The 23,880-nt window shown below is 55.8% G+C and overlaps 1 protein-coding gene across 1 annotated transcript in view; it reads right to left on the bottom strand.

Moving 5' to 3' along the window:
* Positions 1–424: 424 nt before the first annotated feature.
* ATP9A (ATPase phospholipid transporting 9A (putative)) overlaps positions 425–23,880 on the bottom strand; it is an 81,953-nt gene continuing 58,497 nt past the window's right edge. Inside the window, exons 15-28 of the mRNA XM_084246796.1 lie at positions 20,669–20,830; positions 14,482–14,574; positions 13,373–13,456; positions 11,946–12,116; positions 10,468–10,566; positions 9,407–9,496; positions 9,166–9,310; positions 8,394–8,458; positions 7,481–7,636; positions 4,737–4,801; positions 4,069–4,177; positions 3,552–3,609; positions 1,619–1,822; positions 425–596 (exon numbers count right to left, since the gene is read on the bottom strand). Coding sequence (XP_084102922.1) covers positions 460–596; positions 1,619–1,822; positions 3,552–3,609; positions 4,069–4,177; positions 4,737–4,801; positions 7,481–7,636; positions 8,394–8,458; positions 9,166–9,310; positions 9,407–9,496; positions 10,468–10,566; positions 11,946–12,116; positions 13,373–13,456; positions 14,482–14,574; positions 20,669–20,830 — 1,638 coding nt within the window. The 3' untranslated portion in view covers positions 425–459. The remainder of the gene's footprint in view (positions 597–1,618; positions 1,823–3,551; positions 3,610–4,068; positions 4,178–4,736; positions 4,802–7,480; positions 7,637–8,393; positions 8,459–9,165; positions 9,311–9,406; positions 9,497–10,467; positions 10,567–11,945; positions 12,117–13,372; positions 13,457–14,481; positions 14,575–20,668; positions 20,831–23,880) is intronic.

The following is a 23,880-nucleotide window of genomic DNA, read 5'->3' as shown; positions in this document are numbered from 1 at the left end:
CCTTTCCACCCCGGGTCACCTGGGGAACATCTCAGCAGACGTCACCCTCGCCCCCCACGCCCACCCCAAGAGTGTCAAAAGACCACCTGACCAATTTGTAAGAGCAAAAAAAGACATGAGGAGCACACACAGGTTAGAAGTGATAAAAAAATAAAATACCCTCCTGCGACCTTCCACTAGACGGAGACTTTATCACACGACCACACGATTCAAGTCGTAAGGAAGCTCGCCCCCGGGGCCCGCAGGCCACAGCGCTCAGGCAGGCCCCGCGGCTCTGCGCCCCTGCGGCGGGACGGGCTGCCTGTCCAGGGTCGGGCTCCGGCCAGGCCAACGCGGGCAGCGCGGCGCCCCCAGCAGTGACTGCAAACCACGGGCGGCGGTGACGCTAAACGGAACTGGAACTGGAACTCGGTCCCTCGGGAAGCAGAGCCCGGGCCCCCGGCCGGCCCAGTCCCCAGCCTAGGACGTGAGCTTCGAGTAGCTGGGAGGAGAGAACCGCCTTCGCAGGTACTTGAGGACGTAGAGGGGCAGACAGCTGACCAGAGTGATCACAGACACTTTCCACAGGAAGGACAGCGTGGCGATGAAGTACACATCTGCAAGCAGACGGAGACAGCGTGAGTGGCGCGACGTTCCGGAAGGCCCCCACGTCAGAGCTGCTCACAGCAAAGGCGTCTCATGTCACCAGCACAGGGCCCCGGTACTGGCTCCAGGCCCCCATCCCACATGAGGGAGCTCGCCGAGCGCCTCGCCCGCCCCTCCCGACCTGCTCCGCAGCTTCCCGGTGCGACAGGCTGCTTTCAACAACGGGGAGCGAAAACTCCCAGCAAAACGCTCCTACAGGTGTTTCTGATTTGGAATCTGACAGATGGCGTCACTTCCTTTGAGGCTGGCTGCAGGCATGTGGTCGGGAGCAGCCTGACCGTGGGGACCGGGGCGGACAGCACCTACTAAGTGCCAGCCGAGGGCCCACCATGTGCTTCTCGCCCAGGCCTGTGGCTGGTTCACAACTAAAGCCACAGCTTCCCGAGAGCAGAGCCACAACTTCCAAGCTACCTGTGACCCTCACCCCAAGCCACTGAGCAGACAACATAGTAGGAGCTCAAAAACCCATCCTGAGACACTTGCGGGGCAAGTGCGACCCACTCCAGACTGCTTGTCATGGGATGCGCCTATTAGCGGGCCAAAACCTTCCCAAGGGTGTCTGCTGATCAACAAGGGGCACGAAGAAACCTCTCCCACGACACGGCAGGTCTCTCCTGCCAGCGACGGTGGTAAGTCCTGCTGGCTGGTCACTGACTCTAAGTAAGACCCACACACCCGCCATCTCTGGCTCCAGAGCCCAGCACGATGGCCGGCTCCTTGGAGCAACTCTAGTCCTGCAGACTCAGTGGCGCCCTCTCTCCGCCCATCTGCATGGTGCGGCTGTTAGAGAAAACCCCCCATGCTGAAGCCCGAGGTTTCAGTTCTCCGCTACTTCACCGCTGCCCCCTGTCCTGGGGACACCAGCGAGACAAGGGCAGGAGGGTGCACTGCCTGGGGACACAGAGCCGGGCCTACGGCCCTCCCGCAGCAGGCACCGGGCCCTGCACGCCCACCAGCCCCGCCCAGCGCTCACCGATGAACTCGTGGAGGAACACCAGGGAGGCGATGTAGCAGGCCAGGCTGAGCAACTCGGCCACCGTCATGAGCCAGTGCCAGGTCTGGATGGTCAGGGCCACCATCAGCAGCTCGGTGAGGATCAGCGAGGTGAAGGAGATAGCCACGATGTGCACGAACTCCGACTCGAACAGCAGCAGCGCCCCGTACATGATGGTGCTCCCTGGGGAGAGGGACCGTGGGGGCTGCCGCCAGGGACCTGCTGCACGGTCCCGCCAGGAGCATGCGCGCACACACACACACACACACACACGCACATGTGCACTCACACCGGAGCTCTTCAGGTTTGCCTCTCCCACTGAGGTGAGAAAGGCAGCGCATTCGTGTTAAGGACATGAGCATGACATGTGGTAAGGCTCATCGTCCGTGAGCCTCCCGAAGGTTCGGAGGGAAGTGTCACTTGCTGGTTTTCCTGTTTCCTCCTGACTTTCTATCATGAGGCGCTAAATTACAGAGAGAAAGGGAGAGAGGACCCGGGAAACAGAGAGGGCCGAGGCGGAAGGGCAGGAACAAGAGCAGAAAGGAAAAGCGGCCGGGAGGAGTCACTCAGAGGAGCGGAGGCACGAGGAGAAATGTCAGCCGTCATCCCCAGTAACGACCGCTGCAGTAACAACAACGCCACGTTCACAGTAGTTCACAGCCACAAAAGGCAGCTGCGCTGGGACTCAACTGCCCAGACCCTACAGGAGTGGAAGCTGTAGGGACGGAGCAAGCGGGCGGGTGGGGACCAGGGCCGTGGGGCGGGGCCGGAACTGCTGCTTCTTGGGGACAGAGCACAGGTGTGCAAGGTGACGCCAGAGCGGCTCAGAGCAGCGTGACCGTGCTGGACGGTGGCATCTTAAAAACAGGGGGCTGCACCTTTTATGAGATGGCGGCTTCTTGTTTGGTTCAGGCTTTTTTACGGTATGGGTTCTTTGCACACACATGCACACACACACACACATGCAGTAACCCAGAGAGAAAGTGAAAGGACCAGGCGATGCGAGGGGCCAGCCAGGGTGTCCTCATCCACGCAGCCCTGCCGAGCGGGCAGTGTCCACTGTCTCGTGTTGATCAGAACCAACAGCACAAGAATATACTTAAAGGCGGGGCCGGAAGCCTCTGGACCCCAAAACCCAAGTGAGCACTTGCTTTGAGGGAGTCACAGACAGGTGGGGTGGGAAGGAGACCCACTGGACATCAGGACTTCCCCGCGGGATTTGCTTTCTTTAACCAGATGCGTGTCCATGTCCAAAGACTTCAAAATACCCCCCAATTTTTGAAATGGCAATTTAACCTCCTGCCAACAAAGTCAAGGGCCTCTGGCCTTTCTGCTAGCCTGTCCCCCGTCACTAAGACACATTGACAACGAACCGCCAAAGGCCAGCGTGTATTTGTGCATTAGGCAGGTGCACACAGACATGGGCCATGGCACAGATCTATTTTGGACACTATGAAACCTACACACGCACAGAAACTCTAGATGTGAGGAACAAATAATACAAACAGACTTTCGCATCTTTTCTGCTCACACACAAGCCACCTCACAAGGCCTCTGCCGTCTGTGGGACCTTCTCTGGAAGCCACTGAAGGAAATATGTGCTCCAGAAACTACAAGGTGACCTTGGAAAGGTATCAGAATATGCTGGAAAGCAATCACTCGTTGGCACAAGGGCTGGACACCCAGCAGGAGTTTCTGTCTGACTTGCACTATGCTGACAGCGCCACCTCTCACATGTGAGTTCACGGTCCTCGCGGACCCTCAGGTGCTGGGCAGCTCCCTGGGACACTGCGTCCTACCACTGGTTTAGGACTCAGCTGCTTCTCCTCCTGTCTGGAGATGGTGGAAGGCTGAGGCTGAGCCAGGGGTCCACCCCAGAGCCCAAGATAAACAGGTGTGCTCCCCCCCTTACCTTGATAGATGCTAATCAACACCCAAATTAAGAACGTCTTGTAGGACAGCGGCCGCCCCTGGAAGAGAGAACAGGAAGGTTGCCATGTGCCCCCTGCTCCTGTGACACCCCCTCACCCCACCAGGCGCCAGCTGGCTCTCATCAAAACGGGAGCACAGATCTGAGGGAGCACACAGAGAATTAAAGAGAATTGATATTAGGTGGGAATAAATCTGCCTTTTAATTAAAGGGGGAAAAAAATCCTTGAGAACAATTACATACACACACCACACACACACAAATCTCACACACACACACACACACACACACACACTTTTGAGATGTGTAGACTGGACCTTTCCAGGAGCAGACACAATTCTGCAAAGCGCAACTGGCAGGGACTGAAGTCATTAGTTCCCAGATAATACATTACTGAGCTGTCTAATATTTTACATGTGCTTGTGTTACTTTTTTAAGAAAAAAATATAAACTCCCACGTCTCCTCAAAAGTAAGAAAATTATCAGTTCACTGGCAGACCTTGAGGAGATCCTTGTACAGCTCGGGGTACAGCATGGCGACTTCCGACTTGACATCTTTGTCCAGGACCAGAGAGAACACAGGGAACATGGTGTAGATGGTGGAGTATCTAGGAGGGAAACCAGCACAGTGAGACCCAGACTGCGGGGGGTCAGCCTGGGCTGCCCCACCTCCCGAACCCGACTTCCTTCCAGCTTCCAGCCAGTCCCCCCACACTGCTTATCCAGCACCTGCTGCGCCAGGGCCGAGCAGAGCCCCCGAGGCTGGAGAGGGAAGCAGCAGGGGCCTGGCCTCGGGGAGCTTTCGTGCTGGTCAGAGTGAGGAATCGGGCAGTGGGCTCTGCTGTGTCAGCACTGACGAGGGCACTGACGAGTGTGTTGGAGGGCAGCAAATGTCCACCCGCAGCCGGAAGCCAGGGAGCCACGGGCACACTGGTTCTCCACCAGGCGCTAAAGCCAAATGCTGCCAAGCAGCAAGGTCGGCCTCCACTGCCCCCCTCTGGCCACGAGCTCGCCAGCTCCGAGCCCCATTAACTCAAGAAAGCACCAAAGAGCATCTGTGGACCCGCCTAGACAGGGGCCAGAGACCAAGGTGACCACTGTCCTCCCTCCCTCCCCCGGGCTTTGAGAGTCCCATAAGCCGTGGGCACCTTGCTGGCACCTGCTTACCCGATGATGAGGAATCCTTGATAGAGAGGGACAGAGGCAAAGTAGAACACGGAGGAAAACACAGCCTGTGCCGAGAGAAAGGAGACATCAGCAAGACCAGGACCAAAGCCCTTGTGCTTAGATAATAACCAGCACCCCCACAACTCTGGGCACATAGTTACGCCGCACTGATGCAAGCACTTCACGCGAATTAGTTCAGCCTGTTCTCACAACGACCCCCTGAGGGGGCACTGTTGCATCATCCCCATTTTGCAAGTGAGAAAGTGAGGCACAGAGAGGTTTGGTGACTTGCCCAAGATCACACAGCTCACAAGCATCGGACTCAGGAGTCACATGTGGGAGGTGAGGCAAACTCCACTCTCCCCGCCCTGGTGATTCGCTCTTTGGCTCCATCACCAGGGAGGAGCTTAGCAAGTGTCCAGAAACACTCTGTCTAGGATCTCCCGACAGCCATGAGATCCAGTCCTTGGGTCACCAAGCACATAAGTGGCCTGGCCGGACCCAACCCAGCTGCCCCTGGAGCCCACCACACCCTAAGGGCCTGGAGTCACAGCCTTGACGTTGGCCCGCGTGTGGGGATGGAGTCGGGAGGCTGCTGGGAGATTCTGCACCGGCAGCCGCAGAGGGCAGGGCTGCGGAGAGGGCTTGCTTCTGGCATAACTTAGTCATATTTCTGGAAATTTTTACCAGGAGTCCATGATCTGCTTCTTTTGCAATGAGACAAAGGCAATAAAGATATTTACAAACCCTTCCCAAAAAGTCTGCCTCCCAAGGTAGAAAATACTAGCCCCCAGCCGTGAAAAATAAGCTGGTAAACGGAAGGGGGCTTGATCTCTGAGACCGCTCTGCCTCTGAGCCCCTCAGCCTCCGGAGGAAGGGCCTCACGGCAAATTTCTATCGCTACAAATCCAAAGGGAAGCCAAGACATCTGCCACAAGAAGGCTTTTTGAAAACTGGACACAGAGAGAGGCCAAACCATCCCAGCGATCAGATTGTGTCCACCAGGCTCACTGCCCTTCACGCCCGCTCAGCGCTAGCCTGGCACCACGTGGACGGCGGAGTGGCCCCGTCGATTCAGAACTGAAGGGTGAGCGTCACTCAGGAGTCACCCAGGCTGCGCTGCTGCCCAGGAGGATGCTTGTAAAAATGTCAAGAATCTCATGCTCAGCTTTGCAAATCAACATCAGAGCCTCCTTCCTGCTCCTCATCTTAGGGGAGCGCTTGGGAGGAAATGGCAACCCTATGTCCACGTGTCCCCATGCCAAGGGGCCCCCATCTGGGGCACGCTCCCCGCCAGCCACCCGCACAAAGACTGCGTCCTCATCCTGGAGCTCGTCTCTGACTTGATGTCAGTGGGGACTTCTGGGCAGAATCAGCATGCGCAGGGCAGCTTTTGCGAGTGTGCCCAGGGCCGTGATGATTAACCTCCCGGTGATTAAAACCACGGTGCTGCCAGTCCCACCGCCGAGCTGACACGGATTACAGGGACAGATGTGTCTGATGAGGCGCCAGCTGTGTGGGTTTAGATCACGTTCACAACAACCACTTTGAGGCCCCTGCACACACATCTGCAGCTGGTATTGAAACCGTCACCTCGCCCCCAGGGGTGTGGGTGCAGCCCGAGAGCCTCATGTTCATACAACAGCACCCCTGGCGCTTTGAAAGGCAGGACGCCTTCCATGCACGGTGAAAAAGCTCCCCACAAAGCCAAGGTCCGCCTGGCGTTTCTACATCATCCTGTTCTGTTCTTGAGGTACTGTCAGTCCTTGAGGCCTGATGGGGACTCTTGTTCCAAGTAGCTCCATCTAAGGGGTGTCTCCTCCCATCTCACAGGGGGACGACGGAGGCCTGCGTGGTCAGTGTCCCAGAAACACCGGAGGGTACTGCCAGGAAGGGGCAGGGGCTGCCAGCTCTCATCCTACATCCTCACCACTTCCATGGGGGTATTTCCCCTCCATGTCCCCAGAGGAGGAGCACTCAAAAGCTTCCCATTCCTAAATGTTTTCTTTCCCGTCTTCGGCCTCCTTCCTGGTCCCCGCTTAATTGCTAGCACCAGATCACAGATTTTGAAGGCACTGGTGAAAGTGAAGCGGGACAATAGTTCATGCACTGCAGACTCCTTTTGTGTGGAAGCCAGAGAGGAAAGATGTCTTCCCCACTCCTGGCCCCCAAATGGAGGACACGCAAGGAGCAAACACGCATTCAGGATACAGGTTTTGGGGACCCCACGGCTGGGCAGACTTAATCCCTGAGGGACACTGCACACGGTCCTCACCCTTGGTATGCCTCCTGGGCCTAGTCATCGCCGCTGCCACAGGAGACACCGGCCTGACACCGTGGTAGAGGCAGCAGTCAGGAAAAGCCAGGCTCACCTTCGTGTGTGCAAACTTAGGGCCAGGGTATTCCTTTGGAACTTACCTCTGCACTTTTCCCTCTGGCAAACCAACTCGAACAACTCTTCCCTGATTAAGACAACTCTGGTCATTCACGCGACACCCCCCTGTGGCCAGCGCTCTCAACAGACACCTCCTAGCACTCACATCCACCGCACACCGCAAGGATGGCCTTTGTCACCCGACAGAGCAGAGTCTGGGGTATTCAAGGTTATCAGCAGGAAAGTGGCCAGGAAGGATTTAAGCTGGCCTTGCGAGACGTGGCAGCTCCAAAGCACAGACCAATTCTCAGGCTTTTCCAAGAGAACCACATGGCCAGGTGCACCTGCAAGGTGCCAGCTGCCCACCCACCTGCATGGTGCTAATACATAGGCTCCGATGGATCACGAACTGGCTGAGGGCAGCAGACCGCTTGTAGCTGTTCCGACCATGGACCATGAGCAACCGGCCAAGATGCTTGAACTGAGTGATGGAGAAGTCTGCCGCCAGGGAAGCCTGCTTTCCTTCCTAAAATCCGATGAAATTGGGCACCGTCAAAAGCACAAGAGGTCAAGGCAAGCACATTTCTTTTAATTGAAAAAGCAAGACACTGTAAGGAGATCTTTGAAGAACTTCAATAAAGAGATTCTTTGGTTTCAAGCTATTCTCGGTTGGTGGTCCAAGACTAATTTGATTTTTTAAAAGGAATTTATTTAAATAAAAAACATCCCCAATCACAGATAGTTATAATTTGGAGGTCAAATGGATCAAGTATTAAGCCTTGGGGGTTAAGCCCAGCCCATAATGGGTATCAGAAGCAAAGAATTATTCAAAGACAGGCATTTTGTAACAGTCAGACCCCCTGAGAGCTACACAGAAGGGGGGCGGGGGGACCTGATGCTACTGACAGCATTAAAGGAAAATGCCTGAACATACATCTTTGCACATTTATAGAAATGGAAGTAATTTACAGTCGGGCCACATAATGGAATTCTCTCCTCCTAAAAGGTGCCTGAGCACAACACACGTGCCTGGCCCGCACTCACGCCAAAAACCAGGAACGAAATCAAGTCACCGGGACCCGCAGATGGCAGGGACGTGCCCCAACTGTCCCCACCGCTTCAAACACCAACATCACATAACCCACCTCCAGAGAAGATGGAGGGGCCTGCCCCAGATGAAGGAAGATTAAAGAGACACCAAGACAGGCTGAGAAACACAACATGTGGTCCCTGACTGGTTCCTGAAGGAGCGGGCGGGCCCTCCCCGCCGCGCAGCCGCTCACCTTGCCCTCGACGCCCACGCCGCAGTCCGACTCCTGGATCATGCTGACATCGTTGCCACCATCACCTGCGGGCCACAGAGCAGAGAAAACCCGGGAAGCTGGAGAAGCCAGAAACTCGCCTGCCACAGGGGATCCCCACCATGACCCCCGCCATCACCCCACATATGACTGCCTCTGTGCCCTGCGCTAATTGCTCCCTTAAACCTGGGTGCACCCCTATTTTCCAGCAGAGGAGCTGCGCGTGGGAGGGACCAGGCGACTGGCGGAGGGTCCCGGCCCTGAGCAGTGGCCGGGGACCCTGCCCGCCCCTCACCAGGGAGCACCCCCATGCCGGCCCCGCATCAGAGGTGTGGGGGGCCAGATAACCCTCAGCAACAATTCCCCTGCACCCTGGTGAGTGCTTTTGATAAGCACAGCCCCCACTGATTCCCCCCAAGCACCCTTCGGTGAAACCACTGCATTATCCCCATTCCACCAATGAGCTGAGCACTTGGCTGGTGAAAGACCAGCAGACACAGGTCCTGCCCCTTCACCCTCCGCACAGCTGCATCCGTGTCCCTGGCAAAGGAAGCCCAAGTGCAGAAGGAGAGGCCTGGGGCACCCTTATCTGCTCTTTCTCAGAGGGAAATATTAAAAACAACAACAACAACAAAAACAGGGCCAACGCCCACAGGAAGGGGAGGGGTATCAGGACCCGAATGGAGGGAAATCTGGAGAACAGGCCCGAGTGTCCTGGGGGCATGGTCGGTGGGGCGGCAGGGCCGCTGCCTACCTACTGCACAGGTGAGCTTGCCGGTGCGTTCCTGCAGCAGGCGCACGATCTGGGCCTTCTGGGTGGGGGCACAGCGGCAGCAGACCACGGCCGGGCACTGGCAGGCCAGCTCCATGAACTCATACTCGTAGTACTTGAGGCAGACCTGGGGGTGGGATGGTGGGTCAGCCCAAGTGGCCTCCCTGACACCTCAGGAAGGTGCACGCTCCTGGGGAGACGTGGGGAGGGTCCCAGTACCCACCTCCAGGGAGTCTCCCGAGATGACCAGGGCGCAGTCATGTTTCCGGCGGAAGGCGTTCAGCTCGAGGTGGGCCTCGCCGCGGTTGGTCACCTGCAAGGGGACAGAGAGTGGAAGCAGCTCTCTGGAGAGGGCGGAACATCAAACAGCAGCTTCCTGCAGCCCCTGTGAAGACAATGACAGCCCCGGCCGAGGCCCCTTCCTCCCAGCACAGACCCAGAGCCAAACCTAGTTCTGCTTGCCATGTATGCGTGGGAATCGGGGAGCCAGTATACCAGCCCCGTCTGCAGCCCCCCAGGGCAACTGTGACCCACATAAGAAAAATAACAGCGACAAATGCTTTCATGGCGTGCCAAGCGCTGTGCTCAGCAGATTCATGGACTGCTCCATTTATTCCACATGACGCTACGAGAGCCGACAGGCCCCTCTGCTTGACCCCCAGGAGGCCGGGCAGAGCAGGACCTGGCAGCTGGTCTGGAGAGGCACACGGGCACCCAGGGCAGGCACCAGGAGCCAGGCGCCCGGCAGGGCCAGCAGCTGCCCCATAAAGGGGCAGACGGGCAACTCCGGGGACCTCCCCAAAATATCCAGGGTCCCTCCAAGTTGTCTGGTGTCCTGGCTCTGAGTGCAGGCTCCCAGTCCCTTGAGCCCCAGCTCTGTGAACCACAACGGGCCTGCTGGCTCCCAGCCTCCCAGCAGCTGCTCCAGCCTGAATTGTCCTGGTCAAGTACCTGCCACTTGGGCAGGAAACTTCTCATTTGCCCAACTAACAACCTCCTTCAAAGCACTCCTCAAGACTTCCCTTGGGGGTGGGGGCAGACCGGCCCCTGGCTGTGATCAGGAGCTGACTTCTTATCCAAGGGCCTGGCGTGCAAGGGTCCGCGAAACCTGACAACCCCGCCTTCCAGGTGCACGGACGCCTGTGCACCCTTCATGCCCATGTGCCCGATTTCACCAGCTTCTTGAAGGGGCCCCCGTCCCCTTAGGGGCCCAACCCCAGGTGGCGAGGTGGTGGGTGAACCTCAGCGCCCCCACCATGTGGCCCGATGCAGAGGACGCTTTACCAGCCGGAAGATGTGGATGTCCTGGTTCCTGGTCACCAGATGTGCATTCTTGGCTGTGCACGTGGCTGTCTCCAGCTTGTCCCCCGTCAGCATCCAAACCTGAAGTTAAGATATGAAAGGGCACCTTTGATGGCACTGAGGCCGTCTTGCCAGAGTTTCCAAGAGCACTGAGCTAACTTGATACGTTCCATTACCTCCTGGGGGCTCATGGTGTCCCCGACACAGCACAGGAAACACCCTGATTCAAGGGTGTCGGGACCCTGAGCCTCCACCAGCAGCAGCAGAAGCTGACGTGACGCCTTCAGACATCATGAAGCTCGTCCTGAGTGTCCTAATCCCCCTTTGGGGGATTTTTCTTACAGCCATAAATAATCTCACAGAGGGCAAAGGCCTATGCACGAGGGGTTGCCTTCGTGTCGGACAGGAAACACTGACTTGTCACGTCACTCACGGGTCTCTCTACCCACGACTTGCTGGGGGTGAGCCCCAACTAGCAAGCATGGACTGTCCACTCGCTGGCTCTTCCACACTCCCCAAAGGCCTCTCTGCCTTTCGCTGCTGTGAGCTCAAAAAGGGGAGGTGACTTGCCCAAAGCCACACAGTGAGCTCCTTCTCCACCCAGGCTCGAACCAGGTCTGCAGAGTCCGCTCAACCTCCCGCTCAGACACTTTTACCCATTAACCCTTTGTACTCTTTGCTCCCGGGAGGGGGTTGTTGAAAACCTCAAAGGAAATCTCAGCTGGACCACCTGAGGGCCACGTTCACGAGGCCCCTTCACAGACACTTCACATGGCAGGAAGCGGAAGCCCTGGGACGCCCCATCGCTTGCCAGGGGCCCTGGTGGCAACCACAGGGGTGCGATTTGGACCCCGGTGGGGAGTGGGTCAGGACGAAGGTGTGGCAACTTGCTGGGGAGGGCAGAGCCCAGGCCATGACACCGCAGCCCTGACACGTCCAGTGCTCCAGAAGGCTCCCGCTCCCTGGTGGAGGTGCAAACCCTGTGCACCCTGCGCCCAGCTCCCTGAACCCGCTCGCAGACGCCCTCTGCTGGTCTCTCCAGGTCACACTCCTGGGGAAGTACTTTTTGGTCCCAAACTTTAAAAAAATGCAAATAAGGCAATTTGGGAGGACAAGCGGACAGAAGGCCAGCCAGTCGCTCAACAAGAACACAAGAGACATGCCTGCCTGCGGAACACGGCACTGAGGCCCGAGGAGACGGCGCTTCTGCCTCCCGGGCCCCCGCCCCCGCGGGCCAGGCAGGGACAGCTAACGCGTGCTGCCTTCCAGACCAGCCACCAGGGCGGGTGCGAGCGCCCCTCGCTGTCCAGGCGCCCCGCCCTCACTACTGCCAATATCCCTACTGATTTTTCACTACGAGCACCCCCATTAATTTTCAGACTCCACTAGCTGTTGTAAGTCTGGAATTCATTTCCACATGGCAGGTTATTTCAGCCCCGGTCCCAGCAGGCCGGCCCTACCTTGATGCCCGCGTTCCTCAGGGTCTCCAGCGTGGGCCTCACGTCGGCCTGCAGCTGGTCCTCCACCCCAGTCAGGCACAGCAGCTCCATCTCCATCTCCAGGCTCTCAATCACCGTGGCCACTTTGAGGGAGCGGTCATGCACGCTCAGCTTGGCCTGGACGTAGCGGGCCTGAGACACACCGGGGAACAATCACGGGTGACCGAGGGGCACCAAGCACAGGGTGGGCCATGCAGGGGACATGCCTAAAGTCCGCCCTGTACGTTCACCTGCTGTGTGACTTCTGGAAAGTCACAACTTCTCCGAGCCTGACTGTTTTCACCCATGAAGCAGCACTAACAGCCCCCGCCACACTGGATGCAGCTAAGATGAACACAACCCAAGACCTTAAAACACAGGGGGTTCGCACGCACTTCATAATCAAGAGGTCTTCATCACCAGGTTTTCTGAAGACAAAGCCCCACTTCCAAAGATACCCACCCTTCTGTTTAACTCCCTCTTCACAGTGTTAACAAAGACCTGGGAGAAAATCAAAACCCCCTAGTGGTCTGGCCTCAAAGCACAGGCCTTTACAACTCAAAGGAAGATGGACTATATCAGGGACAGGATCCTGCTCAATGAAACAAAGAACTGAAACACGACCAGAGATCCCAGCATGTGGAGCCAGGCCAGGCCCAGGAGAGGTGTGTGTACACCTGTGCATGCTTTGTACACATGTGTGTCTGTGTACATGTGTTCATGCGTGCACTGAGTTTCATGCAGGGCTGGGAACACAAGGCCCTGCCCTTGAGGGCCATACAGTCTATGGGACAAGATGACAGTCAACCAGGCATTTTTAGCTGAACGCTTGGCTGTGAAAGTCAGTGAGCTTGTCCAATGCCAACATTATTTACAGCTTAAAAAAATGAGGGCCCCAACAGGGTGGTTCATTATAAACTTTCCAGAAGGTAAATTATGTGCCAGTGCCAGGGACACAGAGCAAACCAGTCTAATAAGTCTCTGCCTTCAAGAGGTTTTATTCTAGAAAGGAGACAAGATGTAGTTTTTAAAAGCTGTTTCATTAAAAAAACATAGAAACAAGGTCATTATAGTGCAATTAAAAAAAAAGTTAAATAGGGTTTTGGAGGGAGAGTGATGAGCTGGGGCTGCCTTAAACGGGGGAGCGAGGGGTTCAGGAAGACGTCTCAGAGGTGATGGCTTTGGAGTTGAAACCCAAAAAAAGCGAGGGGGTAGTTGGGGAGCCCTTGGAGGCAGGAGCAAGCCAGGCAGAAAGAAAGCAAGTGCAAAGGCCCTGCGGCCAAACAGAAGGTGGTGAGCTCAGCAATGACATCAGCAGAGCTGGAGGAGCATAAGGAGGTGGAGGCAGGGAAGGCTGGACCAGGGAGGTGGGCCAGGCTGAAGAAGGATGGAGTCCCCAGACCACGTACCTCAAAGTCCTGATACTGCTCCTCGGCCAGGGACTTCTTCGCCACTACCAGCACCCGCAGACCTTCCCGGGCCATGTTCCCACACTGCAGAGCAACCACAGTCAGCAGAGCCCTCCGCTGAGGACTAAGCCCTCTGAGAGCATGTGGGAGCCAGCTGGCCAGAGCACCTCATTCCTCGAGTAAACCTCAAAGGGGAGGCAGCCCCAGGGCAGCCTGAGGGCCACCACCACCCACATGTGGGCTTCCCTGGCTGGTTCACATGCACCCCACAACTTATGTCAACATGGTGAGAGTACAGGCCTGGATTTCTGCACACTAAGAAAACCAAGCCTCTGAGTACACCAGCCACTGATAGTGGGCAAGCTGCTGTTTCCATGTGCTCCCAGTTAACAGCAGAGACAGTCCCGCTACCTGCCATGTGCCCAGGTTTCCTGCCAGCCCCTGTGGCATCTGGGTTCACAGCATCTAACTGGAAATATATCACTGGGTGGACAATGTGAATCCCACCCAAGTTAAGAGACAAAACAAAATGGCCTGAAAAACTTGAGAATTCCTTCCTCCCCACTGCAGCTGACTCCCTGGGCCACCAGGGATAGGATGGGCAGGCTCTCACGTGGCCCCTGGGAGCCCCCCTTTCCTGGTGCCCACACCTGGTGTCACCCCCTCAAGCATGCAGGGGATCTAGTGACTTGTTCCCAAGGAGCAGAATGTCAGGAGTGAGGGAAGGTCACTGATGAGTCAGGAACTCTTTCTGCTCCCCCAGCTGCTCCCTCACAAGCCAGCACCACCCTGTAAGCTGCTGATGAGACACCCACAGGGTGAGCACACCGGGCAGCCTCCAGCCGGGAGCTGACGAGAAGCTGAATCCACCCACAACTCCTGAGTGAGTGTGGAGGTGGGTCCTGCCCCAGCTGAGCCTTCAGACCAGACCACAGCCCTTGCCAATTCCCCGGCCAAGGCTGGGCCCAGCTAAGCTGAGAAATAAATTGTGTTGTTCTACATCACTAAGTTTTGGGGTGAGCGGTTACCAATAAGGAATTTACCGAGAGAGAGAGGCAGCCCCCAGAACATACATGCAAGGCCCAGACTTCACCCCCAATCACGCTTACCTCCTCCTCCAGCCAGTCATTGTATTGCACGATGCCAGCCATGACCACATCTGCGCCCTTCATGTAAAAGGTGATTTCTCCAGTGGTTTCATCCTGGGGGAGTGAGAGGGGCAGGAACACCAGCTTTAAGGCCCGGTGCCCACTTTCCATGGGGCAGAGGGTGTCAAAAGTGAACTCAGCAGATGCCAATGTTTGTTCACTTGGCCAAAGATAAAAAGCAGGGGGGAGGGATGTGCACTTTGGGGCAAGGGCCACAGAAAATAAGAGAAAGCTCAAAGCATTTGGAAAACTATGAAACGATGAACGCAAGATCAAAAGGATTTAGGAGCTCTGCCCCTAACGCGACTGCCGCTCCGCGAGGAATGGACCCGCGTACAAGCTCATTTTGGATAAACACGGGGGCCTAACGGAAACAGCAAATCTTAGCCACCTGACAGGCATGCAACAGGGGTTCTTCACCTTGGCACCAGAACTGCCCGCCATGGGGGTGGCGCATGTACAGCAAGACCTTTGTGGCTCCTCCCCGCCAGATGCCAGCGGCCCCCCACCCGGGAACCACCAAAATGTCTCAACGCTAACACGGGCCCCTGGGGAGCACACTGCCTCGGTTGAGAGCCACTGATCGGGATGACCCCAGACCTTGTGTCCACCCAAGGACTCAGCTAGAGACCTGACCCCCAGCTCAGCAGGTCACCTGGTGTGGGTGAAGGACTGGGGCACCTGCTCCCGCCTGTGTGTGTTTGGACAAGTGGCTTCTTTTCTCTAACACTGTTTCCTCGCCTGTGAAACGGGGATGCTGATGGCTCTCCTGCGTAGGCTGCGGGCCTTCAAGGAGACCAACCACAGCAGGCAGGCAGCTCAAGGCACAAAGGAAGTGCTGGGGGTCATCCACCATGCTCTCGGGAGCCCCGTCACGCTGGTGAGAGCAAGGCCTGCTCCAGGGGCTCTGCCCCCCAGGGGCGTGTGGCAAAGTGTTGGTGCCACAACTGGGGGGCTCCTAGCACCTAGTGGATAGAGGCCAGGGGTGCAGGCAGATACCCCGCAATGCACAGAATGACCCCACAGCCAAGAGGAATCCAGCAGCCAAGTGTCCGAGGCTGAGGGACCGGCTTTGAGGATGGAGAGTCAGTGGCTGCTTCTCCCCCATAACTCCTTCCCCCATGAGCCCTGTCACGGGGAGGCAGGAGCCATCGCTACCTCGTGGCTACCGTCACTACCCCAGGAGCCCAGAGTAAACCCCACTCTTCATAACCAAAGCCCAATCAGTAATCGCTCCCTCTTTTAAAACAACACTCGCACGCCCTGCCTTTGCTGCCAGCCTCGTAGAACGGTGTGCCCACTCACAGACGCCCGCCGGCCACCTCGGTCAGCTGCGTCTGCAGAGCACCAGGCGGCACGTCGACTCCTCACCCCCCAGCTGCCCACTGAGGTCTACACTTGGGCCAAACACAGCGGTGGGGGCTGCTGGAGCACCCGAGCTTTCTTCTTTCCTCTCCCCTGCGCCAAAGCACCGCTTAGGAAACAACACCCCCTCCCAGCTTCCTCTCCTGCTCCAGGGGCTCATGGGGGCTTGGACATCGTGTCCAATATAAATACAGCATCAACTGTCTCCTCCCATTAGTCATTTCCTCCCCCAAGTTCATCACAAGGTTACTTCGTTCCCATGTGATGGTGAGATTGCACCGTGGAGCGCACAGAGGGCCGGCCCGTGGCATCGTTTGCGGCCTCATCTTTTTCCACTGTGGTCTCGTTCTGGCACCTGTTCAAAGGCCTCTTTTATTCAAACAACGACAAGCGGGTGATCTACACCAGCTACCCCGCTTCAGCTCCGCACGTGGGAAGGGTAGGTGGGGCCGTGCAACGTGGGGCACAAAACCCAGCCAGACGTCCCAGGGCCTCCTCACAGACCAGCCCACAGCCACACCAGAGTGGCCTCACCAGCCTGCTGCTCCTTAGACAGGTGCACGCCAAGACCAGACCTTGCTCTGTGAGTGGGAGTCGCCGCCCAGCACCGCGCGAGGGTACACGTCACACGTGTTTACAAGGGCTGCAGAAACAGGCAAGAGCAAGCCGCCACGTCACCGGTCCGCAAGCCCAGTGGAGGGATGGCCGTACGCCTGGAAACTGGATGGCTATTCTCAAATAACAGTGAGCATGTAGGAACACACGAGGAGAGAAGCTTTCAGACCCGACACAACAGACTTTGGGGCTAAGGGTTCTCTGCTAGGCCAAGGCCCTGGTCTCCACCCGCAGGGGCCAGCAGCACACACCCCAGAATGTCCCCAGGCATCTTCATTGTCCCCTGGGAGAGCTGGGGGGACCTCAGAGCCAGGGGGCACAGGAGCCCAGGGCCCTGGAGGTCCACCTCCACCTGTCCACACCAAAACTCAAGAGGCAGACCAACCAGGAAACAAGTTACTGAAACAGCGGGCCTCCACCCGACAGCCTGGCCGAGACGGATGCCCACGGATTTATTTTGAGAGGCAAGAAATGAAAAACCACCTAAGTACCCCCAGAAGAATATTTAATTAATGGGTTTTGTCAACAAACCACCACGCATACATTCAGATCATAAAAATCACACTTTGACAGCAGGAGGACACCCCGTCTCCAGCCCAGTGGCGGGCAGGGGAGCTAAAGAAGCTGGGAACGGAGCTCAATGCCAGTAAAAATGTATGTGGACATTTACACTCACACAGGCTTAGCAAAGAACTGAAGGGCCATCCTCAGAAAAGGGAAGGGGGCTGACTGTGAGAGGTGAAAACAGAGGGGACGCTCGGGCCTGTCCTGACATCGTCATCTGGTCTGACCATCTTCTGTGAACAGTGACTTGTCGCTACAACCCGGGAAGGGGTGTCCGGTTTGAAACACTGAGCGACCTGCCCACTCTCCAGCCCCCAGGCCTCCTGGCACAGGCCCCGTCCTCACTGTGGGCTCGGGGCGAGGGTGGGAAGGACAGTCCTTCACCGCTAATGGGAGCCGAGGCCTCGGGTCACTGACGGGACGGGAGACCACGGAATGTGTGGTGATGATTCAACCTGCAGTGACTTCAGCAGAGCCATGGCCCTAGAGTTGAAAAAATATCAAGGCTGGCACAAAATCACAGTCATTCCCTAGGAGATAAGGACTCTCATTCTCCAGGAAACAACCACCCACAGGATTCTCGCTGTGGCTTCCAGGCCACGGATGTTCCTGACATCAGATGTGTACTCACGATACGGTCTCCAAGCCAGGGCCAGGCCCGGCGCAGCCCGCGGGGAAGGGCAGCAGCCGTGTGGGGGAGAGAGCTCCTGCCCTGAGGCTGCCGGGGCCGCCGTCCTGTCGTGTCTGCAAGCACCTCCTGGCATCAGCACAGAACAATCCCGACGTGTGACACTGCCAGAGTAAGCTCACGCCCGGCCCATCAGAACCAGCTCTGGGAGCTCTTTCTGGCTCTGCCCAGGACGGGGGAGAAGGCAGCTTCTTGTGGATGGTGCCAGTGGCGCCCCCCACCGGCTCCTGCTACTCATGTCCTGTGGGACCCTCGCCACTGAATAGGGGCTGGACCAGGACTCGCTTCTAGTAAGTCAGACAAAAGTGAGGGAGGTCGTTCTGCACTGGGCTGCCAAAGATGCCCGTCTTGCTCCCTCCGAGGAAGCCAGTGACGTGGGAGCTGACCCCACGTCATCAGGGGCCTGCGTGGCCATGACCGAGGGGCTCCGGCCAGCAGCCAGCTGAGAATTGAGGCCCTTCCAACAACCACAAGGCGTGGGTCCTGCCAACAACACTGACCTGTCTGGAAATGGACCCTCCACAGCTGAACCTTGGATGACCACAGCCTGGGGGCGCCCAGGGCCTCACTCGGCCACACCTAGCCTCCTGCCCACGCAGCTATTAGTGTTGTGAGCCACTAAGTGTGGGGAAGTCTGCTACGTGGCAACACATTGTTAGCACCCCAACATTGCTAGGGTGCTATATATGGCATTCAAGACAGCCATCTCAGAACACCCCAGCACCCAGGTCCTAGAGTAAAGAATGTGAATTTGGGAGCCAGACAGCCTGGAAGGGAATCCTAGCTCCCCATTTTCTACCTGTGTGAACTAGGGGAGATTTCTTAGCCTCTATCCCTCAATTTTCTTCTCTGTCAAGTGCTAATTATCATGGTACCTACCTCAGTGGCTTATGGTGAGAATTAAATGAGTCAATTTATGCAAGTTATTTAGAACACACAGGAACTAGTTAAATGTTACTCACCGTCATGGGTACTGTCCTCACTGCTGCTGCTAGTAATACCATTAACTACTCCTCTAAGTACTAACACTACTATTACCACCATTACCAATTTACTAGACCAGAATCTACTACTCTTTGATCTCTAAGGCATGACACCCTTGGGGAGATCAGGTTGGAGGGGATGCTCATTTGCTTTTAAAAAAACAAAGACAAAACGCAAAACCATTTCCAAAGATTCTCATAAACTGAAGCAGCATTTCCTCCAGCCAAACCAAACACTGGAAAGAACCTTTAAAAGACAGGGGACCCATCCCACTGCCCAACAGGGCTGGGTTGGGGCTAGTAATCTGCATTTTCCAAGCACCCTGAAAATTCTGGTGATCAGCTAGAGTTGAACAAAGAGGGGTGTCAGCACAGGGGCAGGTCAGATCTCTGGGAGTGAAAGAGCCAACAGGAAAGGCAGATACTAATCCAGACTCCAGACTGGCAAAATTTAGTAAGTCTGACACTCTTAAATATTGGTGAGGATGTGGGAGAACCGTGGGACCAAGATAAAACTGGCACTCTCCGGTCAAGTTAAAGAGGAGTCCAGCCCACAACCAGACAGACAGACACATGTGCACAGACGAGGCTGATGTCAATCACAGGGAGCTGCCCGAGAGCCGAGGGAGAGGCCCGGCCCCGCCGCCACAGCCTGGCCGCCGAGAGGGAGCTCAAACCCAAGTCACACTAAGACCCCACCTCACAACCACTGGGAAGACCACAATTTCTAGAAAACGGAAAAGAACTGGTGAGGAATGGGAAAAGTGGGAACCTTTATACATTGCTGGTGGGAAGGGAAAATTGTGCATCCTTGCAGAAAGCAATTTGGAAGTTCCTCGTCAAGTTGAAGGACAGAATTACCCAGCAAATAGGTAAGTGGCCCAGCAAGTCCACTCCTAGGTTTATATGTAAAAGAACTGAAAGCGGGTACTCAAATCTCCACATACAATAGTTCACAGCAGCACTATTCACAGTAACTGAGAGACGGAAACAACCCAAATGTCCATTTATGGATGAGGGCTATGGAACAGTATTCGGCCATAAAAAGGAACGCAGCCTGAGACAAGCTACAATGTGAATGAACCTTGAAAACATAATGCAAAGAGCCAGATAAAAAAGAGCAACGGATGGGCCTCCCCAGTGGTGCAGCGGTTGAGCGCTGCCTCTGCAGCTCCGGTTCGATCCCCGGCCACCAGGTGAGGGTCCCACATAGTGCGCAGGCCTCTCCTGCTGCCCGCTGCTCCCCTCAGCAGTGTACTCTGTCAGTCTGCCTGTTCTGTTCCCCGCTCTGGCTCTGGTGAATTCTCTCACCCTCCCGCGCTTCTGACTGTACCCAGTGCTTGTATAAATAAATAAATAAATCTTTAAAAATAAATAAATAAATTTCAAAAAAATAAAAAAGAGCAAAATGGTGCATGATGCCATCTGTGCAAATTTCCCAGGAAGGGTCAATCCACAGAGCGACCCAGGGGAAGGAAGGGGTTAGTGACTATAGAGTGTACAAGGTTTCCTTTGAGGGACTAGAAGGTTTTGAGACTTGACAGCATAGCACCGTGACTGTACTAACATGTCACTGGAAGAAAGACTTAGATGTGGTTCATTTACATCCTGTGACTTACCCCACCATAAAAGTACAGTCAATTTAGCAAGAAAATGCAGTGAGAGATGTATTATTGCCAGGAAATGCCCCATCTTCGTTCACTAGACCCTCACTCTAGACCCTCCACTCAGCTAGGAGCTGACCAGCTAAGCAAGTTCTGTGCAGCTGATGAGCCAATCTTCTTTCTGCTTGGAACTATACGCCCTTGCTTGGAGGACAGACGCCATAATAAAGAGGGTGGGAAAGGGTAAGAAGGAATGTCAAGCCCGGGACACAGCATCCTCGGGGAGGGCACGGCTGGCCGAGTTGAATCACACACGGGAAACAGCTCACCCTCACGATGATGCCCATGCGCTTGCTTTCGTAGGTGAAAGGGAAGATCTGTAAGATGGTGAAGTTCAGGATCTGGTCGCCAGGGGTCCTCAGCTGCATGGAAGACTGGTCTCGGCCCACCAGGGTCAGGCCCACGCTTTCGGTCCACTGTACCAGGGCCACCTAAATGCAACACAGGGTGGGAGGTCAGATACATAGTCATGAACCCAGTTCACAGGTCGAGCAAAAATCACAGAGGTGAGGGGGGAGCACAGACAGGTGAAGCTCTAGCACCACGTGACCCGGGCCAGACCTAGGACATCCCCTCTCGGGGCTGCAGGGACTCCTGCCTCACAGCTGACCCTACAAGAAGCAGGCTGCCTTCTCCTCCCAGCCCAAGCCTGAGCCATGGCAGAGAGGACCGCCAAGATCCAGAGCAACCCCACACCACGGATCACCCCAGAAGTATCCACCCCAAACTGCAGATGTTGGGAAGGGGGAGCCAGAGGCTGGGCGGTGTCACCTGCAGGAACACAAATGTCTGCAACAGCACCCCGTGGGCAGCCTCACCCTCCCAGGGACACAGGGCCATGTCTGGGGACATTTTCAGTTGTCACAGTGGAGAGCCGAGTGCAGGTGGCATTGAGTGGGTAGAGTCAAGGGGTGCTACTGAACATCCCACAGTGCACAGAACGACCCCCCAACATGAATCACCCTGCCCCAAAGACCAGTCCTGCAGAGGTTGAGAATTCTGGCCAAAGCTTACAGGTCTGGGGTGCTGATTCCCACAGTTATGAGCCCTGAGGGGCTCTTTCATCCCACCTAGACACCCACCGACATCTAACCCGGGTTTTTCAGGGATGAAAATGGGGCAACCCTGGATAGGGGTGGAAGGAGGGGGGCACACAGCTGTGTTCGAGACAGGAATGGAGACAAGGAGGCGAAGAACAAGCAGAAAGATATCAGCAGGGCAGTCAGCTGTGCAGGGAGGTCACCACCGAAGGACCTCACTCGCCATACGGCCCAGTGCAGGTGACCACTGACGGTGTCCTCTTGGGAGAGAAATTCTCAGGGCTGGATCTAAGCAGTCGCTGGAAATTGAGTCACTGACACTCACCGGGACAGGAGAAGACAGCACAGCACCCCCTCCACACTCAGGGAGGGGCCCTGAAACCCACACACACTTGAAGAGCGAAATTTCAGAGCTCCCGGCACAGAAGGCCCGTGAGGCAGCAAATTGAGAAGATCCTGTTTTCTGTTACAGACGCCCCTGAACACAGGCAGTGCCCTGGAGGGGAAGCGGAACACAGCGTCCAAGAGTGTCCAGGACCGCCTGGCTCATGGCAGCAACACCTGACATAAAACCTCGCAGGTAGGATTCCAGGCCCAGCCATGTCCGTGTGGGAGCCAGTGGGGATGCAGAGGCAGCATGGCTTTCTGAAAGGATCCCTGGACCCCAAATTAGCCTGCTTTCTGTCACCAGGGCTCTTTCCATCACTAGATCAGCATCCTGCAGCATGGACATCTTTTGCAAGAGCTAAGAAAGCTGGCCAGTAAAATATTAATAGTGGTAACACCCAGTTACGCTAGTGAATCGATTGTGGTTTACTTTTTTCTTTTCTATCTCTATTTTCATGAATTCTACCATAAACATGAAGCAAGTGGGCAATCAAAAATAATAAAGATGGGTCTCCCTGGTGGCGAAAGGGGTTAACACGCAACCTATGAAGCTATCTGCAGCCTCTGCAGCACAAGAGTTCATTCCCCAGCCAGGGAGCAACCCACGTGGCGCAGCAGACCTCTCCTGACTCGCCCGCTGCTCCCCTCAGCAGTGTATTTCAGTCAATCTGCCTGTTCTGTTCCCCACGCTGTCTCTCTCACCCCCCACCACCTCTGGCCTGTGCCCCAGATCTGGTATTCATAAATAAATAGATCTTTAAATAATAATAATAAAAAAGATGTGGGGGAATATAGACGCCAGTAAGGTAACATGAACCTCTGCAAAGACAACGAAGGCCAAAGAAAATGCCTCTTTTATTTTTACTGTTACTCAGAATCTTAAAAAAAAAAAAAAAAGGCCATATCTGAGTCCTAGTACAGTTAATGGATAGAAGCGATCAAGGGCTACTCTGAGAAAAAAGGAACCGAGCAACACAAAGCAGTCCGAGAGAGGTTTACGCTCCTGGAAAGGCTCTGTGCAGCCCTAAGACAAATGCATCACAGCCTGGTGGGAGTAGAGCGTGGGAAGGCGCGTGACCCCTGTGCACGCAGCAGAAGGAGCTCAGGGGCAACATGCCCATCGCATGCCTGCATCGGACACATGTGCAAATCCGCCAAACTGCCAGGGCTGCTGGTTCCCAGTCCCTAAGTGCCCAGAACGTGGTCCTCTCTCACCACTGCCAGCCAGGGACAAGCTCCTCCCGTTCCCACCGGGAGAGCAAGACCAGACTAACCCTGGCGAAGAAATGGCAAAAAGCCAGAAAAGGCTGCAGCTCCTCGGGCTCAAGTCTGCACAGACCAGCAGGACCGTCCGTGCCTACCCCCTCTCTGCACACAGCTCCCACCTCACAATTCGGCCCGGGGTCACCCCATTTTCATCCCTGAAAAGCCAAGAGCACATGTCCATGGTTGTGGGTGAGGTGGGCTTCTGTGCTAGAGCTGTTCCAGAACATGGCACAGCCCCGAGAGCGCCTCCCCAGATGCAGTCCCTCGCCTGAAAATAAAAAGGAGGAGGCGGCGACTGGCCCAGGGAAGAGAGGCCCCTTCTGAAACTTCATTTCTGAACTTGGGCAAAGAGCCTCACTTTGCTAGCTGCCCCCCCTCCAGCCCTTAGCCACTGGTCTATGGACATTGTCAGGTGAGTCTGGAAGGATCTTTGAAATACTTCATATGTGCAGAGAAGTCCCCCCTCCTTAAAATGAACCGAAAAAAAAATGTGGAGTCCACTGGTGAAAGAGTAAAATGGTTTAAAAGAAAAACAACACCCAGGAGACCCTCTGGCCACTGATGTCACTAGCCTTAAAGCCTTCCAACTGCTCCTCCACGCAACCATGCCCCCCCACAGCCTCCCCGAGGTGGCTGCCATCTTGCCTAACATGGACTCCGCGGTGCTGAGTTCACTCAAAACACCTGCCGAATTAATGACCCAGGTACATGGTCGCTGCAAATGCTCATAAATGTCTAAAAATCAGACATTACCCAAATTCCAGTAACACAAGAACAGTTCAACACCT

The sequence above is a fragment of the Talpa europaea genome (assembly GCF_964194135.1).
Source record: "Talpa europaea genome assembly, chromosome: 11".
NCBI lineage: Eukaryota > Metazoa > Chordata > Mammalia > Eulipotyphla > Talpidae > Talpa > Talpa europaea.
This window is presented reverse-complemented; position numbering and strand designations above follow the sequence as displayed.